We start from the raw sequence: 18,286 nt of genomic DNA, 5'->3' as shown, positions 1-18,286 counted from the left end.
TACAGAACTTGTAATGAAGATGGTTTAAAATCAAAATTTTGTTTTAAAGTTTATCAACTATGCACTAAGGCAAATTTTACTTATGTTTAAAACATTTACTGTAATAATGAACAGATGCAAGAAGCCTGATATGATCAAGAAAACCATTTTGGCATGCAATTTACTCTCCTTGAGAAACATCAGATATAGAATAACGCAATAATAGTAGTATTTTGCTTTTTTACTGCACTTTAAATTATAACTTGGTCAGCAAGACTATTGGTCCTTTAGAAAATAAGCAACTGAATTGAATGGAAAAATTGAATATAGTACGGGATGCCAGGAGGATGTTTTAAAATTTATTTATTTATTTATTTATTTATTTTTTAAATTTAAAGGTAGTGCAGAACAGGTCCTTTTGGCCCAATGAGCCACACCACTAACCAAACCCTCTATTTAAACTTAGCCTATCACAAGACAATTTAAAATAACCAAATAACCTGTACGTTTTTGAACTGTGGGAGGAAACCCATGTGGTCACAGGAAGAACATACAAACTTCTTACAGACAGCGCTGGAATTGAGTTGTGAACTCTGATGCCGAGCTGTAACAACGCCATACTACACTACTGTAGTGTCCCAATTTTTTCCTTCAAAATATAAATAAACTGTCAAGCTACAGACTGTTCTCAAATGGAAGAATTACTCTATGAAGTTATACTTCAAATCTCAAGTCTGATTCTAGTATAAATATCAGAGGAATTCTGGTAAATTTTGAGTGCCAATTTTCTAAACACATTCTCATAGTTATAAAGCATTGACACAGGCCCTTCATCTGAATTAATTCAAGCTGACCAAGTTATCCAACGAAATTAGTTTCATTTGGCCCACATCAGTTCCCTGACTGATGAAGGCTACTGTGCCAAGTGCATTGTTCACCACCCTGTCTAACTGCGACACCACTTTCATAAAGTTTCATTACTCCAAGGTCCTTCAGTCTCACAAGATTCACCAAGATACTACCATTTACTGTACAAGTCTTCTTCTGGTTTGGCTCTCCAGATGTAACACTTCATACTCAACTGAACTGAAAGCCATTTGCCAATCCTAGCTGAACAAGAACCCCCCTGTAATGTTGATAACTTTTCTGCTGTCTGTGATGCCACCTATTCTGCAGAATTTCTAACCATGCTTTGTTTATATGAAAAATTTGGATTGTACAAGTATAATGTACAAGTACAAAATGTACAAGTTTCACCAGCACTGATCCCTGTGGTGCTCTACTGAACAATAACCAACACCCCACCATCACTTTCTTAAAATCAAGCCAATTATGAATCCAGTCTTGGCATCCATTACTCAAAGCTTTATTTCAGAAAAGGTATTTTCTGATAGACAACATTATTCTACATATAGCTTACAACAAAGCTAAACAAAAATACCCTCCATTCAGAAATTAAACAAACAACATTCAACTCTGTAGTTTAAAGAAACTAAAATCAAATTCATACATCAGACCTAGGACACACAATACAAACTTCTGTGGTGACATGCTAAGAAGCCAAGAGTAAAAGGGCTGCCCTTCAACAATCTATTTAATACTGCAGGCTCCATGCCCTTCCTGAATCTAAGGGATTTGACCTTGATGAATACTGTCTCGCACTTATAACTCAATTATTTAATACCTTGTGTAGTGTTAATCCCTGGATAACGACTCCACTTTGAGCATCCTCTCGCACTGCCAGAGATCTGGAGTTGGTCAATAGATCGCGTACTTCCTCATTGTATACCTTAAAACAAAGTTATAATTTACTTGTTGCAGACTCCTTCGTACATCAGTACTTTAGAGGGGATTATCACCAGCTGACATTCCTCTCCCATGTCTACCAAACTCTAATGCTTTCATTGAATAATGACAGGATCAATAAACAAATGGAAAACGTGACATTGCTTATCCATTATATCCTATGCATTCTGTACAGGAAATTATAGGCAAATTTCTTAGAAGTCTGGGTTACAATTTTTTCTCTTATGGAAAGAAGAGAACAAAGCTGTTTGGAATTTAAGATACTTTTCACTCCAGTGCTCTCAAACCAATAGCACTGGCCTCATGCAGGAATTGCTAATTCACTAGAGTATGGCGTCTTTGGCTCTGAATTATACTCAGAGCAAAAAACAGTTGATGATCCATCTCGGTTGTCAAATGCAGAAATTAAACTATGTACTCATTTAGAATCTGACAGTTTTCTGATAACCATGAGCAATATATTGGCAGATGTGCAATTTTTATAGAACAAGTTCCAAACTGGGTTGATTTTCCAGGTGATGCAATCAGCTTTGGAATTCACATCCAAATGTGGAATTCACGAACTTGCTGGCAGCCCTTTGCTGGAATCTGCATTCTATTGTAGTTAATTGCAAGAATGGTGGGGCTATTCATTTGAATGAAAGACATGGCCTGTGGTGTACTAAATTAGGTAATTTAGTTTTCAATTAATTTACTCGTTAAAAAAATTAAACAACTTGATATTCTTAAAAATTAAAGTTCATTTCTGGCTAGATATAGCAAAACAATGAATCTTTCTGCTGTTCTCCTACCATTATATTGTATAAAATCAACTATCTTGCAGTGCCTCATCATACAAGAGTCATGGCACAACAAAAAAAAAGCAAGGTTTACACAATTATCTCATCACTCAACGTCTGGCTAAATAACTCTCCATCGCATGAAAGAAATGAAGCTATGAAGATTATAGTTCTACTTGCAAACATTAACAGATGGCAAATCAACCTTGCATTTTTGAAATCAAAACCACCTTGCAATTATGAACACCAAATGGCATTTCCTTAAGACAACATGTAATAATATTCTAATAATATTTAACCTCACCTCCAAGTATGAAACTGCAACATCACACCTTTTCTCATTTTTCAGCTGTTCTATTCGATTGTACAACTCCTTCATAGTTTGGTACATTACCCCTGGTTTCTCTGATGATCCCAACATTGTATGAGTTTTGCCAGATCCTGTAGCACCATAGGCAAAGACTAGGCAAACAAAAGTATTATCATTGTTACCAAAGCTCTTAAAACGAAATTTCAAGTTTTCAACCACATTAATATTGGCGTGCTAAACAGATCAGTGCAAGAGCCTCAATTATTTTTATAATTTATATTAATAACTTTTTAAAAAGGTGCCTCAAGAACTATTGTTGAAGATAGACAGGGAAGCAAGTTGTCAAGAGTTGAAGCTGCAAAGGGGTACAAATGAAATGGGCAAAGATCTCGCAAATGGAGCATAATACAAAGAAAAGTCATAACATGCAATGTTAGCAGAAAATTTGCAGTAAAAAAGGTGCACTGTGTCTGACTGTTGGGAATGTGTCTTTGCATCTTGACCCCATAGTAATGCTGTCTCAGTTGGCTGTATTCATATATGGTTAAATGGTAATTAAACTTGAAATGGATTGAAAGTGAATTGAATTATCCAAGTGGCAAGAAATAGTAGAGCTCACACACACAAGACTGTGCCAGAGGAAGTGAATATTTAAGGAGGAAGATATGCCTTTGTTATTTAGGACAGAGACCACTGTATAATTCTGGTCTCTTAAGGAAGGGTATTAATGCAAAGAACGAATTTAAGTTTACTGGATAAAAACATGTTATCCCCAAGGAAAGATGTGACGGGTAAAACTTAAATCTGACAGTTTAGACAAGCAAAAAGTTCTACATTGAAACATATGCCCAAGTGGCATTGTTGGACAAGATATGGAACGGATTCTTCCTTGTGGGAAGATCCCAAGTTAGGGTCAATGTTTAAAAACATGGACAACTAATTTAAGACAGACGAACAAGATTTATTAATATTAGATAGGAATGCCAAGTTCAGATTTGAGAGGCTGAGCAGCTTGCTACTGCTCCTTATTCATACATCTTTCTCATAAATGAAAATATAGGAAGACTATAGAATTTAAGTGCTTGCAAGATAATAAATAGAAATGTTGTGTACACAGTACGGTGCAAAGGCACCGTAGGTTTTTTTTCAAAAAAAAATAGTTTCAGATGTTATGGCCTCCACAGAGCCCTGATCATCTAGGATTACCTAGAGACAGAAGCAAGTGAGACAGCCAAAGTCTTGCGAACAATTGTGGCAAGTTTCCCAAGAAGTCTGGATCAACCTACCAATCAATTTTCTTACAAATTTGTACAACGGTACACTTAAGAGAATTGATGCAGTTTTAAAGGAAAAGGGTGGTCACACAAAATATTGATTTGATTTTCTTTAATTGTTTACTGCTCTTTTTAGTAATTTTTAAAAAATATTATAAACATTTTGAAAGCACCTAAGTTTTTTTTAAAAAAATGTGCCCAAGATTTTTGCACGGTATTGTGGTAACACGTACTTTGATAATACATCTTACTTTGAACTTCAAAATCAGATTTAAATGTAAAAATATTGCATTAAACAGAAGCTCACATTTAAGCAATGGAGGCAAATGGAACAGGAGCTTTTATTTCAAGGGAATTGGAGAACTCAGCTGGGGGAGCTTTACTATAACTATAAACCATTAGTGAAAATTTATGTATAATATTTAAACAGTTTTGGTCCCTTTATACAAAAAAAGGGATATTATTGCAAACTATTCTAAGAAGGTTCAATAATATCATCTGAGACTTGAGTGAATGCCCCCTGAGACAAGGTAGAACAGCTTAGATTTGATTCGAATTCAGAAGGATGAGAATGTTTTCCTGTAACATACAAAATTCTTCAAAGGATTCACAGGTAAAATGCTGGGAAGATTATTCCTTTAGAGGGAGTGTACAGGACTATGGGACAGCAGCAAAATAAGGAGATGAACATTTAAACCAACATACGGTTCTTATCCCAGAAAGCTAATGATGCCAAATTCTTAAATGTATTCAATGCTCAGATAGATAATCTGACTGGACAAAAATTCTATGGTTATCAACAATTCCTTACTTTGATATTTACAGTATAGCTGTGCTTCAATATTTCCTCATTTAAACTCCCATATTATATTTATCATGCAATTTATTTTTATTCTATCATAATAATGGCCCTTCATTACATATTGCAAGGTTTAACTCGAGGAAAATATTTTAATTATCCATTATTCCAAAATTACAAGTATTTTTACTTAAGTACAGAAAGAATCCACATGACTACCTACATTTGTTGTCTCAATTTTCAAGATTGAGGAACAATCATTGTCTATACAATTTGTGATAAGTATCCAGGACACTTTTTCAAGCATGACTCTTAATTTTGCTGACAGCAGATATTACAAGAGTCATGCTTGATAAAGGTCCCTGGCTGCGAAATGTTGATAATGAACTACACAATGGATTGCAAATGGACTTGCAAATCAATTGCCCATCCATTAAATAGCAGATATGAAGATGCAGGGCGAGAATTTCAATTTAATCTTGGCAAAAAGAAAAGTCCCCTTTTAATGGAAAATTGGAAAAATATAAGCAAAACATTGGGAGAATGATCTGACAGTGTCTCTGCATGGGAAGTATGGCACTTTCTTTCACAGATGGTGATTTGCAAGAGTACTGCTTATACCTGCAGTAACTGAAGAAGGGTTTTCAGAATCAATTCAAGGATTTGAACAATCTGGAAATACTAGACTGGGTAGTTAACCCATTTCTTTGTAAGGTGGAAGAAAATGAAGAGAGCTTGCAAGAAATTATCAAAATTCAGAATGTTGAAGAAGCAAAAATGCTTTTATGGTATATGGCTACACTGTCATATGGTTTCCTGGTCTTTGGAGAAGAGTCAAAGTGCTCTTCATTGCATTTCCATTCTCCTATCTTGTTGAAAGATGCTTCAGTGCAGTGAACCACATACTTAAAGAATAAAAACCGCTTGGATAGTGATACTCGTGGGGACTTAAGGCTTTTGCTGTCACAACATGAACCAAATATTTCAACTCTTGCTAAAAACCATCAAGCTCAAGGATCATATTGTTTTCAAAGCAGCTGTACAGCACACAGGTACTGTGTAAGATAGGTTTAAAGACAAAAATTTAAAGCAGAATCATTGTTTTCCATGTTAGCACAAGGTAGACTTTTAACACTATGGGAATGCTGGAAAATATATTGTGCTTAAGAGGAGCGTTGGCAAGTATGAAAGTGCTTAGGGGGTGGGGGCACTGGGCTAAAAACTTTAACCACCATATTAACTTGTGTAGCAACTGAGGGATCTATGGACAAATTAAGTCTGCTTGTCTTTAGCAGATCTTCCAGCAGCAAGCTACACCAATTATATTGGCAAAGGTCTGCACTGCTAAGGAAAAGTAGAATTAAGTCCTGGGATCTGAATATGTTCTACAAACAGAAATGTAGAAAAAAGTTACCTATGCCACATCTCCCATCATACTTGCAATGCCACCACAAATGTTATGTTTCTGCCATACAGAAACAGCCACTTTTAAAGATTAATTTCAAAAAGCAAAATATTAAAATCTGACATTCACCCTCAGCGATTCCTTTTCAATAATGTGAATGGAGACTGTTCTGTATTCCAGTTTAACGTGTAAACAATTTCTTGCTTTCCATCCATCCTCAATGGCTCCATAAAGATATCAACATATCATGGCTTTGTACATTTCCAAGACTCAGCCTCCATAATATCATCAGGGAAGAGAACCTCAATTTATGAACCACCCACTGAAGAAACTGTCCGTATCTGCTTTGAATGTGCAAATTCACCATTCTGAATACATGTCCTGTAGTTCTATATTTCCCACAAGAGGAAACATCTTTCCATCATTGGTAATATCTACAGGAGGTGCTGCCCCAAGAAGGCCACAGCTAGCAAAGATCACCATCTGGGCCATGTCTTTTTTGGTAGCTACAATAACAAGAGGCACAAATACCTTAGGCCAGAGATCACAGTGCACAAAGGAAAAGGTGCTGCGCAGTGAGTATAGGGATTTAGGAAAAGATGAAGAGCAGGACCTCTAAGGTAGTAATCCCTGGATTACACACGGTGCCACATGCAAGTCAGTGCAGGAAGAGGATGAGAGGACAGATGAATGAGTAATGAGAAACTGGTGCAAGGGAAGCATTTCAGATTCTCAGTTCATTGGAACCTTTTATCAAACAGAGGAATCTGTATAAGAGGGACCCAAATCTAACCAATGTCCTTGCCAGGAGGTTTGTTCATGTTACTTGGGAGGTTTTAAACTCGATGGGAGCCAAAGCACTGTGTCAGAAAGTGGAGGAAACTGTCCGTATCTGCCTTAAATGTGCAAGTTCACCATTCTGAATAGATGTCCTGTAGTTCTAAATTTCCTACAAGAGGAAGCATCCTTCCATCATTGGTAATATCAATAGAATGTGCTGCATCAAGAATAGAAAAAAAACAATAGGGTTGTTGTCACACACGCAAAATGCTGGAGGAACTCAACAGGCCAGGCAGCATCTACGGAAAAAGAGTAAACAGTTGTGTCTTGGCTCGAAACATCAACATCCCGATGGAGGGTCTTGGCCCGAAAAGTCCACTGTTTACTCTTTGCTGTAGATGCTCCTGCCCTGAGGATTTCCAGCATCTGCAGATTTCCTCGTGTCAGGGTTGTTGGCATGGGGTCTTCAACTTCCCCACTTTAAATTGGGACCTCCTCAGTGCAAGAGACTTAATTCAAGTTTAACTATCATTCAACCATACACAAATATAGCCAAGTGAAAGGATTCCTCCAATGCCAGGATGTAAAACACATTACCAACAGCACATACAGTATGGATTTCAGAAAAATCATAGTCAAAAGGAAAAAAAATAAAAACATTGTCCAAGTCCTTCTATGACACAACACAAGATTGATGGCAAGTTGTTCTGGTCCAGCTTATTCTTCTACCAGGCAAATACTGGAGGGCAGCACCGATAGGAGGAGCCAGTCCCCAACCCAGTATGGATCCCAGCACACCCCACAGAGGCTCTCCTACATTGCCTCGGTGTCTCCCCTAACCCGGTCGGCTAAAAGAGGTGACCCACAGCCTGGGCAGAGTCTTCGCCAAGTGCAGTTCTATCACTATTGAGCAACTCAATGACGGATAGTCCTGCAGTAGTTGATGTTCTTGGTATCCAGCAGTGACTTGCGATCATACAAGCTTAAAAAAATGCACCCTTTATTGGATCCGGAGTGGCTGCTGCATCTGAGCATCCTGCAATCTTACTGGTTGGTGGAATTAGTTAGATTCATCCAGTAGGGCTTCTTAAATATGTAGATAGTCCAACAAGAGAAGGGGGACAGTACTTGGTGTTGGGTAATGAGCCTGGTCAGGTGACCAATCTTTCAGTGGGTGAGCAGTTAGAGAACACTGACCTCAACTCTTTAAAGTTTACTATACTGTAGCTCTATAAAGGATAATTATGAATCTAGCGGGAGTGTATTATTGGAGCAGGGCAAGAGAATTAGGCAGGATCTAGAGAGAGTTCATTGGAAGCAGCTGCTTAAAAACCAACTGCACGGAGTATAGGGCAGGCAAGTTCCAGTCTGAAGGATAGCTAACTATGGCAAGGTAAGAGAACCTTGGGTGTCAAATGAGGTGATGAAATTAGTCAAGAAAAAAAAAAGTATTTCAAGCTGAGGAAACTAGATTCAAAGACCTCAAGGATTGTAAATAAGATTGAAAAGAATTCAAGAAGGGATTTCATTCGGAAAGCCAGGAGGGTTCATGAAGTCCTTGGCAAGTAGGATTAAACAGAATCCCAAGGCGTTCATTACATACATCAAGTGCAAGAGGATAACTATGGAGAAGACAGGACCACTCAACGACAAACTGGGGAATTGTTGCTTGGATGCTAAGTATGAGAGAGATCCTTAATCCTTACATCAGTATCTACCAAGGAGAAGAACATGAAGTTAGTGAGATCAATGCCAAGCATATTGATATGCTAAGGCATTGAGGTGAAAAAGGAAGTAATGATGGGTCTATTAAAGAGCACACAGGTTGTAGTCCCTGGGGCCTAATGGGAAATAACCAAGGTTGTTGAGAGAGAAGGAGGAGTGATTGATGGTACCCTGAACAATACAATTCTGTCCTTTCTAGCCAAAGGCGAGGTTCCAGAGGACTGGCGAGCAGCCAATGTTGTTTCATTACTCAAGAAGGGAACCAGGGATAACCCTGGAAACTGGACTGTTTGAGTCCCACGTGAGTGGTAGGGAAGTTACTGCAGAGAATTCTTAGGGCTAGGATTTATGAGCATATTGAAAACCATGGCACTGTAGGAGGCAAATCGTGCTGTAGTTTTTTTGACAAAATGATGGGAGCAATTGTTAAAGGTAGAGGTGTGGATGTTGCCTACATGGATTTCAGTAAGGTGTCTGACAAGGTCCCCCTGGGAGGCACATCCAGAAGATTAAGATGCATGGGATCCATGGTGAATTGGCTATTTGGATTCAGAATTGGCTTGCCTACATAAGACAGAGGGCATTGGCCCAAGGGACTTATAGCTGGAGGTCTGTTATTAGTGGTGTTATGCAGGGATCTGTACTGCTGTTTGCAATGTATATAGATAACCTGTTCAAAAACAGCTGCTTCCCTTCAACTATCAGTTCTTGAACTAACCAACAAACACTAATCACTACAGTTTAGCAACACAAGTACTTTGCACTAAAATAGTCTTATTCTAACTGCATTCTCATGTAAAAATTGTGTATAATATTTTTCAAGTGAGTACTGCTAAGATATTATGTCACTGTGATGCTGCTCTAAGCAAGTTTTTCCTTGTACATATGTTCGTACTTGTACATATGACCAACCTTTCATGAGTCTCAACACTGTCATATCCTCAAAAACCTGCACATCTTTTACCAAATCCACTCCTTATTCCAAACTCTAAACTGGTACACAACTTTCCCTCGCAAAAAAAATCAACTTCGTGACTCATTAGGTTTCCTCCTCAACAGAGACTAGAATCTATACACAATACTTCAGTGAGTGACCTCATCATAATCCTTTACGTTTAGAGCAAGAATTATACTTCTGGATTATACTTCCTCTGGATGTCCAACATTTCTTACTGTACCTACACGTTAACTCAAGTTTCATTAACAAGGATACCCACATGATCCTGTACAATAATATTCTGTCTTTCCCTCTTATACAATATTAATTTCCCATTCTTCCTTCAATAGAGTATATTCATTATCTGCTAAATTTTTGGCCCACCTACTCAACTACTTGCAGACTTTGTCCTCATAACTGATTCCCAATCACATTACAAAAACTGTTTCAGGTTCTTCACCCAAGATATTAATAAAGATTGCAAATAACTGATATCCTAATATTAAACTCTGGCATTGCATCTGTTACATTTCGTCAACCTAAATTTCCCCAACTTTGTTTACCAGTTAATCTTATACCATTGATAATACTATCTAGCTGTTGTCAGGGCGGAACAAAAAAAAAAGTTTTACCTGTACAGTTATATCCATTAAAAACACTTTCCAGAATGCATTTTGTCTCTTCAAATATTTCCAATTGTGAGGCACTGTCATCAAAAACACGGTCAAAAACAAATTGAAGGTCCTTGTTTTTATTCTTTAAATTCCAGCGTTGAACGTTAGGGCGATAAAGAAAACCAACTTCCTCCTCTTTGGGATCAAACACCAACATGTGTTTATCTGCAACGTGTACAACTTTGAAGTGCTTTCCATTCTTCTCTCTTGCATTTTCAGGACGAACACGAATAAAAACCTTTACATGATTACATACATTTTCAGTAGAAGACATGGTGCACACAAATATCCCTGTTAGCAGCAGCAGTTTCAAATGTTGCCCATTCGCTTATTTCCTACAAGATTAAAAAACAAAGTTGGTGAAATTTCAATACCACAGTACAGAGGTATCAAAAAGGTTAATCACAGATTAAAATAGACAAAATATGCCTTCTATCATACAGTTTATTTGCCTGAAGATTGCTTATAAATTCTTTGCTCCCTAGTTCTTGACCATTTCACCAAAGAAAATAATGTCAACTTCCTATCAAATTCTTTCACTTCAAATATCTCCTCATAACCACTCCTTTTCTTGGGAGAAGAAACCCAGATTCTTCAACCTACGTACACAACTGTTTCCTGTACCTAGACTCAGCAATTTCAGTTGTGGTTAAGCCAGTGATTTATCCAAACTTCTTTTATTACTGCAATTATTATACACTACACCTCCATTTATAAGCTTAGACTCTAATAGCTTCTTTAATAAAATTCCTTAGTGGAATACAGGTTTAAAAAAACTTCTGAAATGCACTGCCATTATATAGGAAATGCATAAGTTAATTTGCAAGCTAGAACAATGTCATTTGGTGTTTAAGTGAGTATGAGGCCCAAGACAACAAAACTGCTGCAAAATAACATCAACGCATTGTTATACCCACCTGCAAAGGTATCTCATCTCACCGATGCAGCAGTTACCTTTGACAGCACACCACCCTTTCAATATTTCCATTGCAATACAAAAGCCAAGGTTTAGTTCCTGGCAAAGGTCCTGATACCACTCCAAGAGAGGACTGAGTCTCCACCTACAAATTGGTGGAATATTATAAAATATAGACCAGCAGTATATTGTATAATATGTGCAAAATACTGTCCTAAACTACTGGGAAAGTTGAATTAAATTTAAAGGAATTAGCAGTCAAAACTTTCAACTATAGGTAGATACTACAAGTGTGAATTATATATTAAATAAAACAGGAAATGTTGGAAGTACTGGGCTCAGGCTACATATGTAGTCAGAGAACCTATTCTAGTGATAGATCATCAAAATGAAATGTGAACTTTGTTTCTCTTCACCCACCGTATAACTTAAGAATTTTTCACTTACACCTATTTTGATCAAACTCGCAACTCTCCAGTAAATGTACCACTTTCCTCGGATGGTAAACATTCACCATCCCGAATGAAGAAATCTACCCACCTTTCCATCCGAAATGCTCAGCTCTCGATCTTGAAAGGTCTTAGGAAATGCATTAACAAATTTCACGATCTATCATCATCAGGTGCCGTGCCCAGTTTGAGCTTTGACTGCCATGGCCTACACACACCTGCTTCGAGTCAAGTGGATCAATTCATTGGTATTCATTTCCAGTTCTCTGGCTGCTGTCTCCATCATTTGTCTTTGTCTTCCTCTTGTTTTCTTCCCTTCAATCTTTCCCATAATTACAGTGCATTCTAACTCCTCCTTCCTAATCACATGTCCAATGAAGTTACATTGCCTTTTCATGATCTCACACATTTCTTTTTGTGTTTGCTCTGTTCATGACATCCTCGTTAGTTATTCATTTCGTCCATGATATTCTTTACCTCCTCCTCAAAAACCATATCTCTGCTGCTTCAATTTGTTTCCTCATGTTACTAGATATTGTCCAACATTCTGAGCCATATAACATAACTGGATAAATATAATATTTCAGTGCTCTGAGGCAGGTTGTCATGCCTGGTTCAGTGTTGGTCAGTACACTCTTCATTCTGGTAAAGGTGTCTTTTGCCATTCCTATTCTTCTTTTGATGTCCATGTCACACTTGCCATCTGATGTCACCCAGCTTCCACAGTAGCAAAAGTTCTGTACTTGTTTTATGTCTTCCTCATTTATTCTCAGCTTGCAGATAGGATTCTCCTTCTTTTTGGGTATCACCATACATTGTCTTTTTGCAATTGATAGATAGACTTATTTTTGCACTTTCTTCAACAACTATATCAATTAAGTTTTGTAGTTCTTCCTCCGTACTTGCAGTGTCAGCTGCATATCTGAAATTATTGATGTTTTCACCAACTTTGATTCCCAAGATGTCTCTTATTTTTTGTAACATTGTTTCACTGTACACATTAAACAAATCAGGGGAGAAAACACCCTGTCTAACACCTCTCGATTTTCGTAAACTGACTTACTTTTCCATCTATTCTTACAGCGGTAGTTTGTTCCCAGTACAGATTTCTGATTTCTTCTCCGTGGATTGACACCTTGTCGTGGTGGAGGAGCTTGTGATCCCGAGAGAAATGCCGTCTGGAACTATGCTCCTGGTAGGGTCACTCATGGCAGCAAGGTCAAGGGTGAGGTCCCTGACACAGAACAATCCAACCAAGACCTCAGCGGTGGAAGAGGTGGACGAAGTTACTTCAAACTCAACGGCTGTGAAGGCTGCAACAAATCCATCAGCTCCAGTCGTCGTGGTTTCCATGCCATTGGAATCAGTTGGTTGATTTGTGAAGTATCGTGTGCTTCTCGGAGTGCAACATCAAGTACATGTTAAACAAATACACGCACAGGCGTCTTCGCTCTGTGGCGCATTTCTTCAGAACAAAGACCATCGTCCTCGACCTCGAGGGATAGCCACGACATTCTGATTAGGCGGAGGTCTTTCGAATCTAGATCTAAAGTTTCCTTTAATAATTCAAAGAACTTATTGTGCTTCACTTCACGATCTATGCCGGTGATATTAACCATGATTCTGATACAAGGAGGCTTGGAAAGAACATAAGACACAGGAGGACCCATCGAGTCTGCTCCGCTATTTCATCATGGATGATTCATTCCGCTGCCTACAGGGTATGTAACTTTCACCTATCAGCCTCCGCCTTAAGTATACCAGACGCCTGCGGCAACAGGTTTGCCACCCTCTAGCTAAAGAAATTCCTCCTCATCTCCGTTCTAAATGGACGTGGCCGCTGGTCCTAGACTCCCCCACCGCCACTCGATCTAGGCCTTTCAATAGTCGATAGGTTTCAATGCGATCCCCCTCAGCCTTCCAGCGAGTGAAGGCCCAGGGACATCAGTCAAGTGATCCGTAACATTTACTACAGGATGATTAGAGAAGCTTGGTTCCAAATCGGGGGAACAGCCCTACCGATATCCGTTCTATGGAGCCCCGGAATAATTCTGGAAGCGACAATAACATTTCCTCTCAGGCGCCCATAGGGGCAGAAACTTACAACCCACCTTTGAACTTTAAGGAGACCACCAGCCTCTAGTATAATCACGCCATTGTCAAGACACGACTTACCTTTCGCAGCCAACTCCCAGCCTCGCGCGGCCTTTTCAAAACAGACCGTTCGCAAGGGCGGTTTACCATTGGCTGGAGCCGCGCACGCTCCTTTCAATCTGATTGGAAGATGTAGGGAATGACATCTTCCCCAGCTCGTGTTCAGCAATTAGTCGTCCGGGTGATAGCCGGGTTTCTTAATGCATTATAGTTCTCGTTTTACTTTCTGAACCGATGTTCTGAAATTTAAATTGCATATTTAACAGTTTTTTTCGCGTAAAGAGGCAGATTTTTAATTTACAATCTTAAACAAAGTCTGTAAAATCGAGTGTTATCCTAAACTAGCTTGCAGCGATGAAATGGTGAATTGACGATGTTTTAAACGATCAAGTTGTTTTGGTTTGTTTTTGTTATCTTGACCAAGGAGAAACATTGTGATGAGATAAACGATGTAAATATTTTGGAGTTTCTGCAGAGTAATTGGAAGTGGGTAAGAACGTGTGAGGTGCTGTGGTTGTCCAGTACGTAGGCTTTCGGCAGCGGACTGCCTTGGTCACCTGTGAAGTTGTGGAGTGAGTGGAGTTTGGGGAGCAGTTGGTTTGTGGTCGCCCCTCTGAGCAAAGTAAAGCGGTAAATGCCGGTACCTGAATTATTAAAGCTGTTAAATTAATCTACGTGGTTTATCTTTTTTATTGTAACCGCTAACCCCTCACCTCTACTCGAGAATTTGGAACATTCCTCCGTCTAAATAGCAGTATTTTAAAATGTGTTGGGCGTTGATTAACCGTTACCTAAAGGCCCATTCTTTAGTCGGGCATGTATCATTTTTCGTTAAGCTGGATCAACTTTGCTTCTTCGCTGGCCCCCTCAGCTACTGCCATCGTCAGCCTCACACAAGAAACATTGCTGTCTCAGCACTTTATCGTTCTGAGGGTCCCGGGACTCACCAAACGGCCGTTGACTTGGAAACGAGCTTCAGTAGAAAAACTTCACAATGTGATATGTGTTTGCACAACCCTGTAATGGTTAATGAAGTTATTCATTGCCTGTCACCGAAACCAGGACAGGTGAGTCTAGATTTTGTGTTGAGTTGCTATAAAGTATATCATCAAGCATGAATGACTTTTTCGATAGTAGCCGATTGTCTCTGATATTATTAAACGTAGTTTCAACGCAAACATGGGCTATTTGCTCTACCTGGCCTATGCTGAATATAAAGCTTGTTGTTAGACAATGTATATTCGATAAATGATTACCCATTGTATTACATATCGAATGGTGAAAGGCCTTGATAGAGTGAAATGTGGAGAGGATGTTTCCTATGGCGGGAGGGTCTAGGACCAGAGGACGCTGGGAGGGGCGTCCATTTAGAATGGAGATGAGGAGGAGTTTCTTTAGCCAGAGAGTGGTGAATCTGGAATTCTTTGCCACAGGCACCGCGGAGACCAAGTTTTTATGTATATTTTAGGTAGAGGTTGATAGAATCTCGATTGGTCAGAGCATGAAGGGATACGGGGAGAAGGCAGGAGATTGGACTAAGAGGAAATTTGGATTAACCATGATGAAAAGGCAGAGCAGACTCGAAGGGCCAAATGGCCAAATTCTGCTCCTATATGTTATGGTCTAGGTGATGATTCATGGTTTGAAGATAACATAAGCTTTCAAACACTGATGTGAAATGAGCTTTAAACAGAATTTTGTGTTTTTTTTTGCAGATTTTTCTTTCTAACAGGGTTTCTAATTGTAACATTTAATTAAAATTTATGAAGTTTCTCCAAAAATCACTCAGCAGATCAGATAACATGTAGAAACTTAAAAAAAAATCTTAATTACTTTTCAGGTCAATGACTTTTTAGAATTGCTGTGAATAGAAAATTATTAATGTTCAAACAAATATAGAGTCAAGTGAAATGGTTGGAATAGAAGAGGCTGGCTCAATGACATTTTTTTAAAAGCTGAAATATGAATTTTTGGTCTGTAAGACAAGAGTTATGTGGAATAGGTGGTAAAGTGAAGTTGAAGCCAAGACTGGTTCACCACTATCTGATTGAGGGGCCATGAGTCTACTACTATATCTTTGGTCTTGACAAAATAATACTTAAAATACTTAATTTGAGACAGAACTTTGCTGCAGCTGAGGAAGATGTAGAATATGCTATTTGCTGTGTGCAAAACTCCCATTAACATCTTCTATTCTTCTGGCCATCTTCATCTGACTTCCATTGGCACCATTTGTTGTCCATTAAAATGAGAGTGGTAGTTATCTAAAGTTATTAAACTTATTTAAATGTTAGAAGATTGCATATCAAAAAAATTAAGTTTTCATGAATTTGTGCTGAGCTTCAAATAGTGGTAGAGAAAGAAGTGTCAAAGCAGAAAGGAGAATGCAAGTGAATAGGAATCAGAAGACTTGGGTGACTGAATATTTAAAGGAGGCATTAAAAAAGTAATTGCATCTGCCATATTTGCATGGGAAATTATCTTGGATGGGGAGTGGGTATTTATAGAGATGAAAAGTGGGCGAGGGTATAAGTCCTTTCACTGAGGCTTCTTGATTCATTTTATTTGACATTTATTTTGATGGCAAGAGGGACAAGTTACACTTTAAATGTGTAACAAATTTTGACACTAAAGAATGTCCCTTAAATCTGCACCTTTTTTGAAATAATGGTTTTCTCAGTTACTGTAATAGCTTGAAATATCTGATGTTCTTACAATTGTGCCTAATACTTTGTTTTTCTATTTAAGCCTGTGCCTACTATAATGGAAACTAAAATCTTAAACATTTCATGTGAATTGCAACTACTAAACACATGAGATTCTGCAGATTGTAGAAATCCAAAACAGCACACTCAGCAGGTCAGGCAGCATCTAGAATAAACAGTTGGCATTTCAAGCTGAGGCCATTCATCGGTACTGCAAAGGAACGGGGAAGAAGCCAGTATAAGAAGTAGGAGAGAGGGGAAGGAGTGGAAGCTAAAAGATAGTTTGTTAAAACTAGGTGGGTGGGGCATTGGTAATAGATTGAAAAGCTAAAGGGCTGGAGAAGAAGGAATGTGAGAGAGGAAAGTTGACCATGGGAGAAAGGAAAAGGAGGAGGAGCACCAGGGGGAGGTAGGGAGGTGGAGAAAAGAGGCAAGAGGAGAGTCAGAGTGGGAAATTTAAGGAGGAATGGGAGGAGGGAAAATTACCAAATCAATATTTTATCATGTTGTACCAAGACTTCCCTGTTCTTATACTCTTCGCACTGGTTGATGAGGCGAAGCTTCCTGTTTGCCGCCTTTACTGACCATGTTTGCTGCCATCTCTAGGACCGCTGAACTTGTACACCAAGGTCCGTTCGATGCAAAATGCTCCATAAAATAGTACCATTTCTACCATATCTTTAAGATCCCTCAAAATGCACCACCTCACACTGTTATTTTCTTCTTCATTGTTCCCTCTATGGTTTAGAAAGAAAGTCACAAAATCAGAGTGCCTTTAATACCAGAGTGTTTTCATAGAATTGTTATATAATGTGGAATGATAACAAAGTGATAACTATTGACATCAAGAAGAAGAAACCAGAAGTCCATGAGCCAGTTCTCATTGGGGATCAGAGGTGGAAAGGATCAACAACTTGAAATCCCTCGGTGTTATCATTTAAGAGGATTAATCCTGGGTCCAGCATGTAAGTACCATTACAAAAAAAAAGCACAGCAGTGCCTTGACTTAGAAGTTTGCTAAGTTTTGGCATCATGTAAAGCCTTAAGACCACAAAACATAGGAGCAAAATTAGGCTATTCAGCCAGTTGAGTCTGCTCCGCCATTCCATCAAGATGATGATTTCAGAGCTAGGGTGCTGAGTTAGAAGGACATTAGGACTGCGTGTGTCCTTTGTTTCACGGAATCGTGTTTAACCCTTTCCATACTGGATGCAGCGATTTAGATCTACAAATTTACTATACACCGTCAGGATAGATCTATAGAGTCTCTCAAAAGCAGAGGTAGAGGAGTATGCCTCATGATCAACTCTTCTTGGTACAGAAACATATCAGTGCTGTCCCAATTCTGCTTACCAGAATTGGAATATTTAGCAGTAAAGTGCCGTCCTTTTTACCTACTATGGGAGTTCTCTAGTGTCATTTTGGTAGTAGTTTACATTCCACCTCAGGCCAGTGTTAAGCAGGCTTTAGATGATCTGAGCAATGAGTTCAACAGGTGCGCACCATCGTCTTGGGAGATTTTAACCAGGCCAGTCTGAAAAAGTCACTAAGCAACTACCATCAACAGATCACCTGCAATACCAGAGGAAACAAC

The 18,286-nt window shown here is 38.7% G+C and overlaps 2 protein-coding genes across 5 annotated transcripts in view; one reads left to right on the top strand and one right to left on the bottom strand.

Annotated features, from left to right (window-relative positions):
- Positions 1–14,054, bottom strand: part of kif18a (kinesin family member 18A) — a 118,923-nt gene extending 104,869 nt beyond the window's left edge. For 2 of the 4 annotated variants that reach the window (XM_063061759.1, XM_063061762.1), the window contains exons 1-4: positions 14,009–14,054; positions 10,427–10,803; positions 2,869–3,026; positions 1,664–1,768 (exon numbers count right to left, since the gene is read on the bottom strand). In XM_063061759.1, coding sequence (XP_062917829.1) covers positions 1,664–1,768; positions 2,869–3,026; positions 10,427–10,742 — 579 coding nt within the window. In that variant the 5' untranslated portion in view covers positions 10,743–10,803; positions 14,009–14,054. The other 2 variants (XM_063061760.1, XM_063061761.1) reach the window with 2 other exon arrangements.
- A 126-nt stretch (positions 14,055–14,180) lies between these two features.
- Positions 14,181–18,286, top strand: part of mettl15 (methyltransferase 15, mitochondrial 12S rRNA N4-cytidine) — a 91,454-nt gene continuing 87,348 nt past the window's right edge. The window contains exon 1 of the mRNA XM_063061758.1: positions 14,181–15,054. Within this exon, the coding sequence (XP_062917828.1) occupies positions 14,752–15,054 (303 nt within the window). The 5' untranslated portion in view covers positions 14,181–14,751. The remainder of the gene's footprint in view (positions 15,055–18,286) is intronic.

The sequence above is a fragment of the Mobula hypostoma genome, chromosome 11, assembly GCF_963921235.1.
Source record: "Mobula hypostoma chromosome 11, sMobHyp1.1, whole genome shotgun sequence".
Classification (NCBI taxonomy): Eukaryota; Metazoa; Chordata; class Chondrichthyes; order Myliobatiformes; family Myliobatidae; genus Mobula; species Mobula hypostoma.
This window is presented reverse-complemented; position numbering and strand designations above follow the sequence as displayed.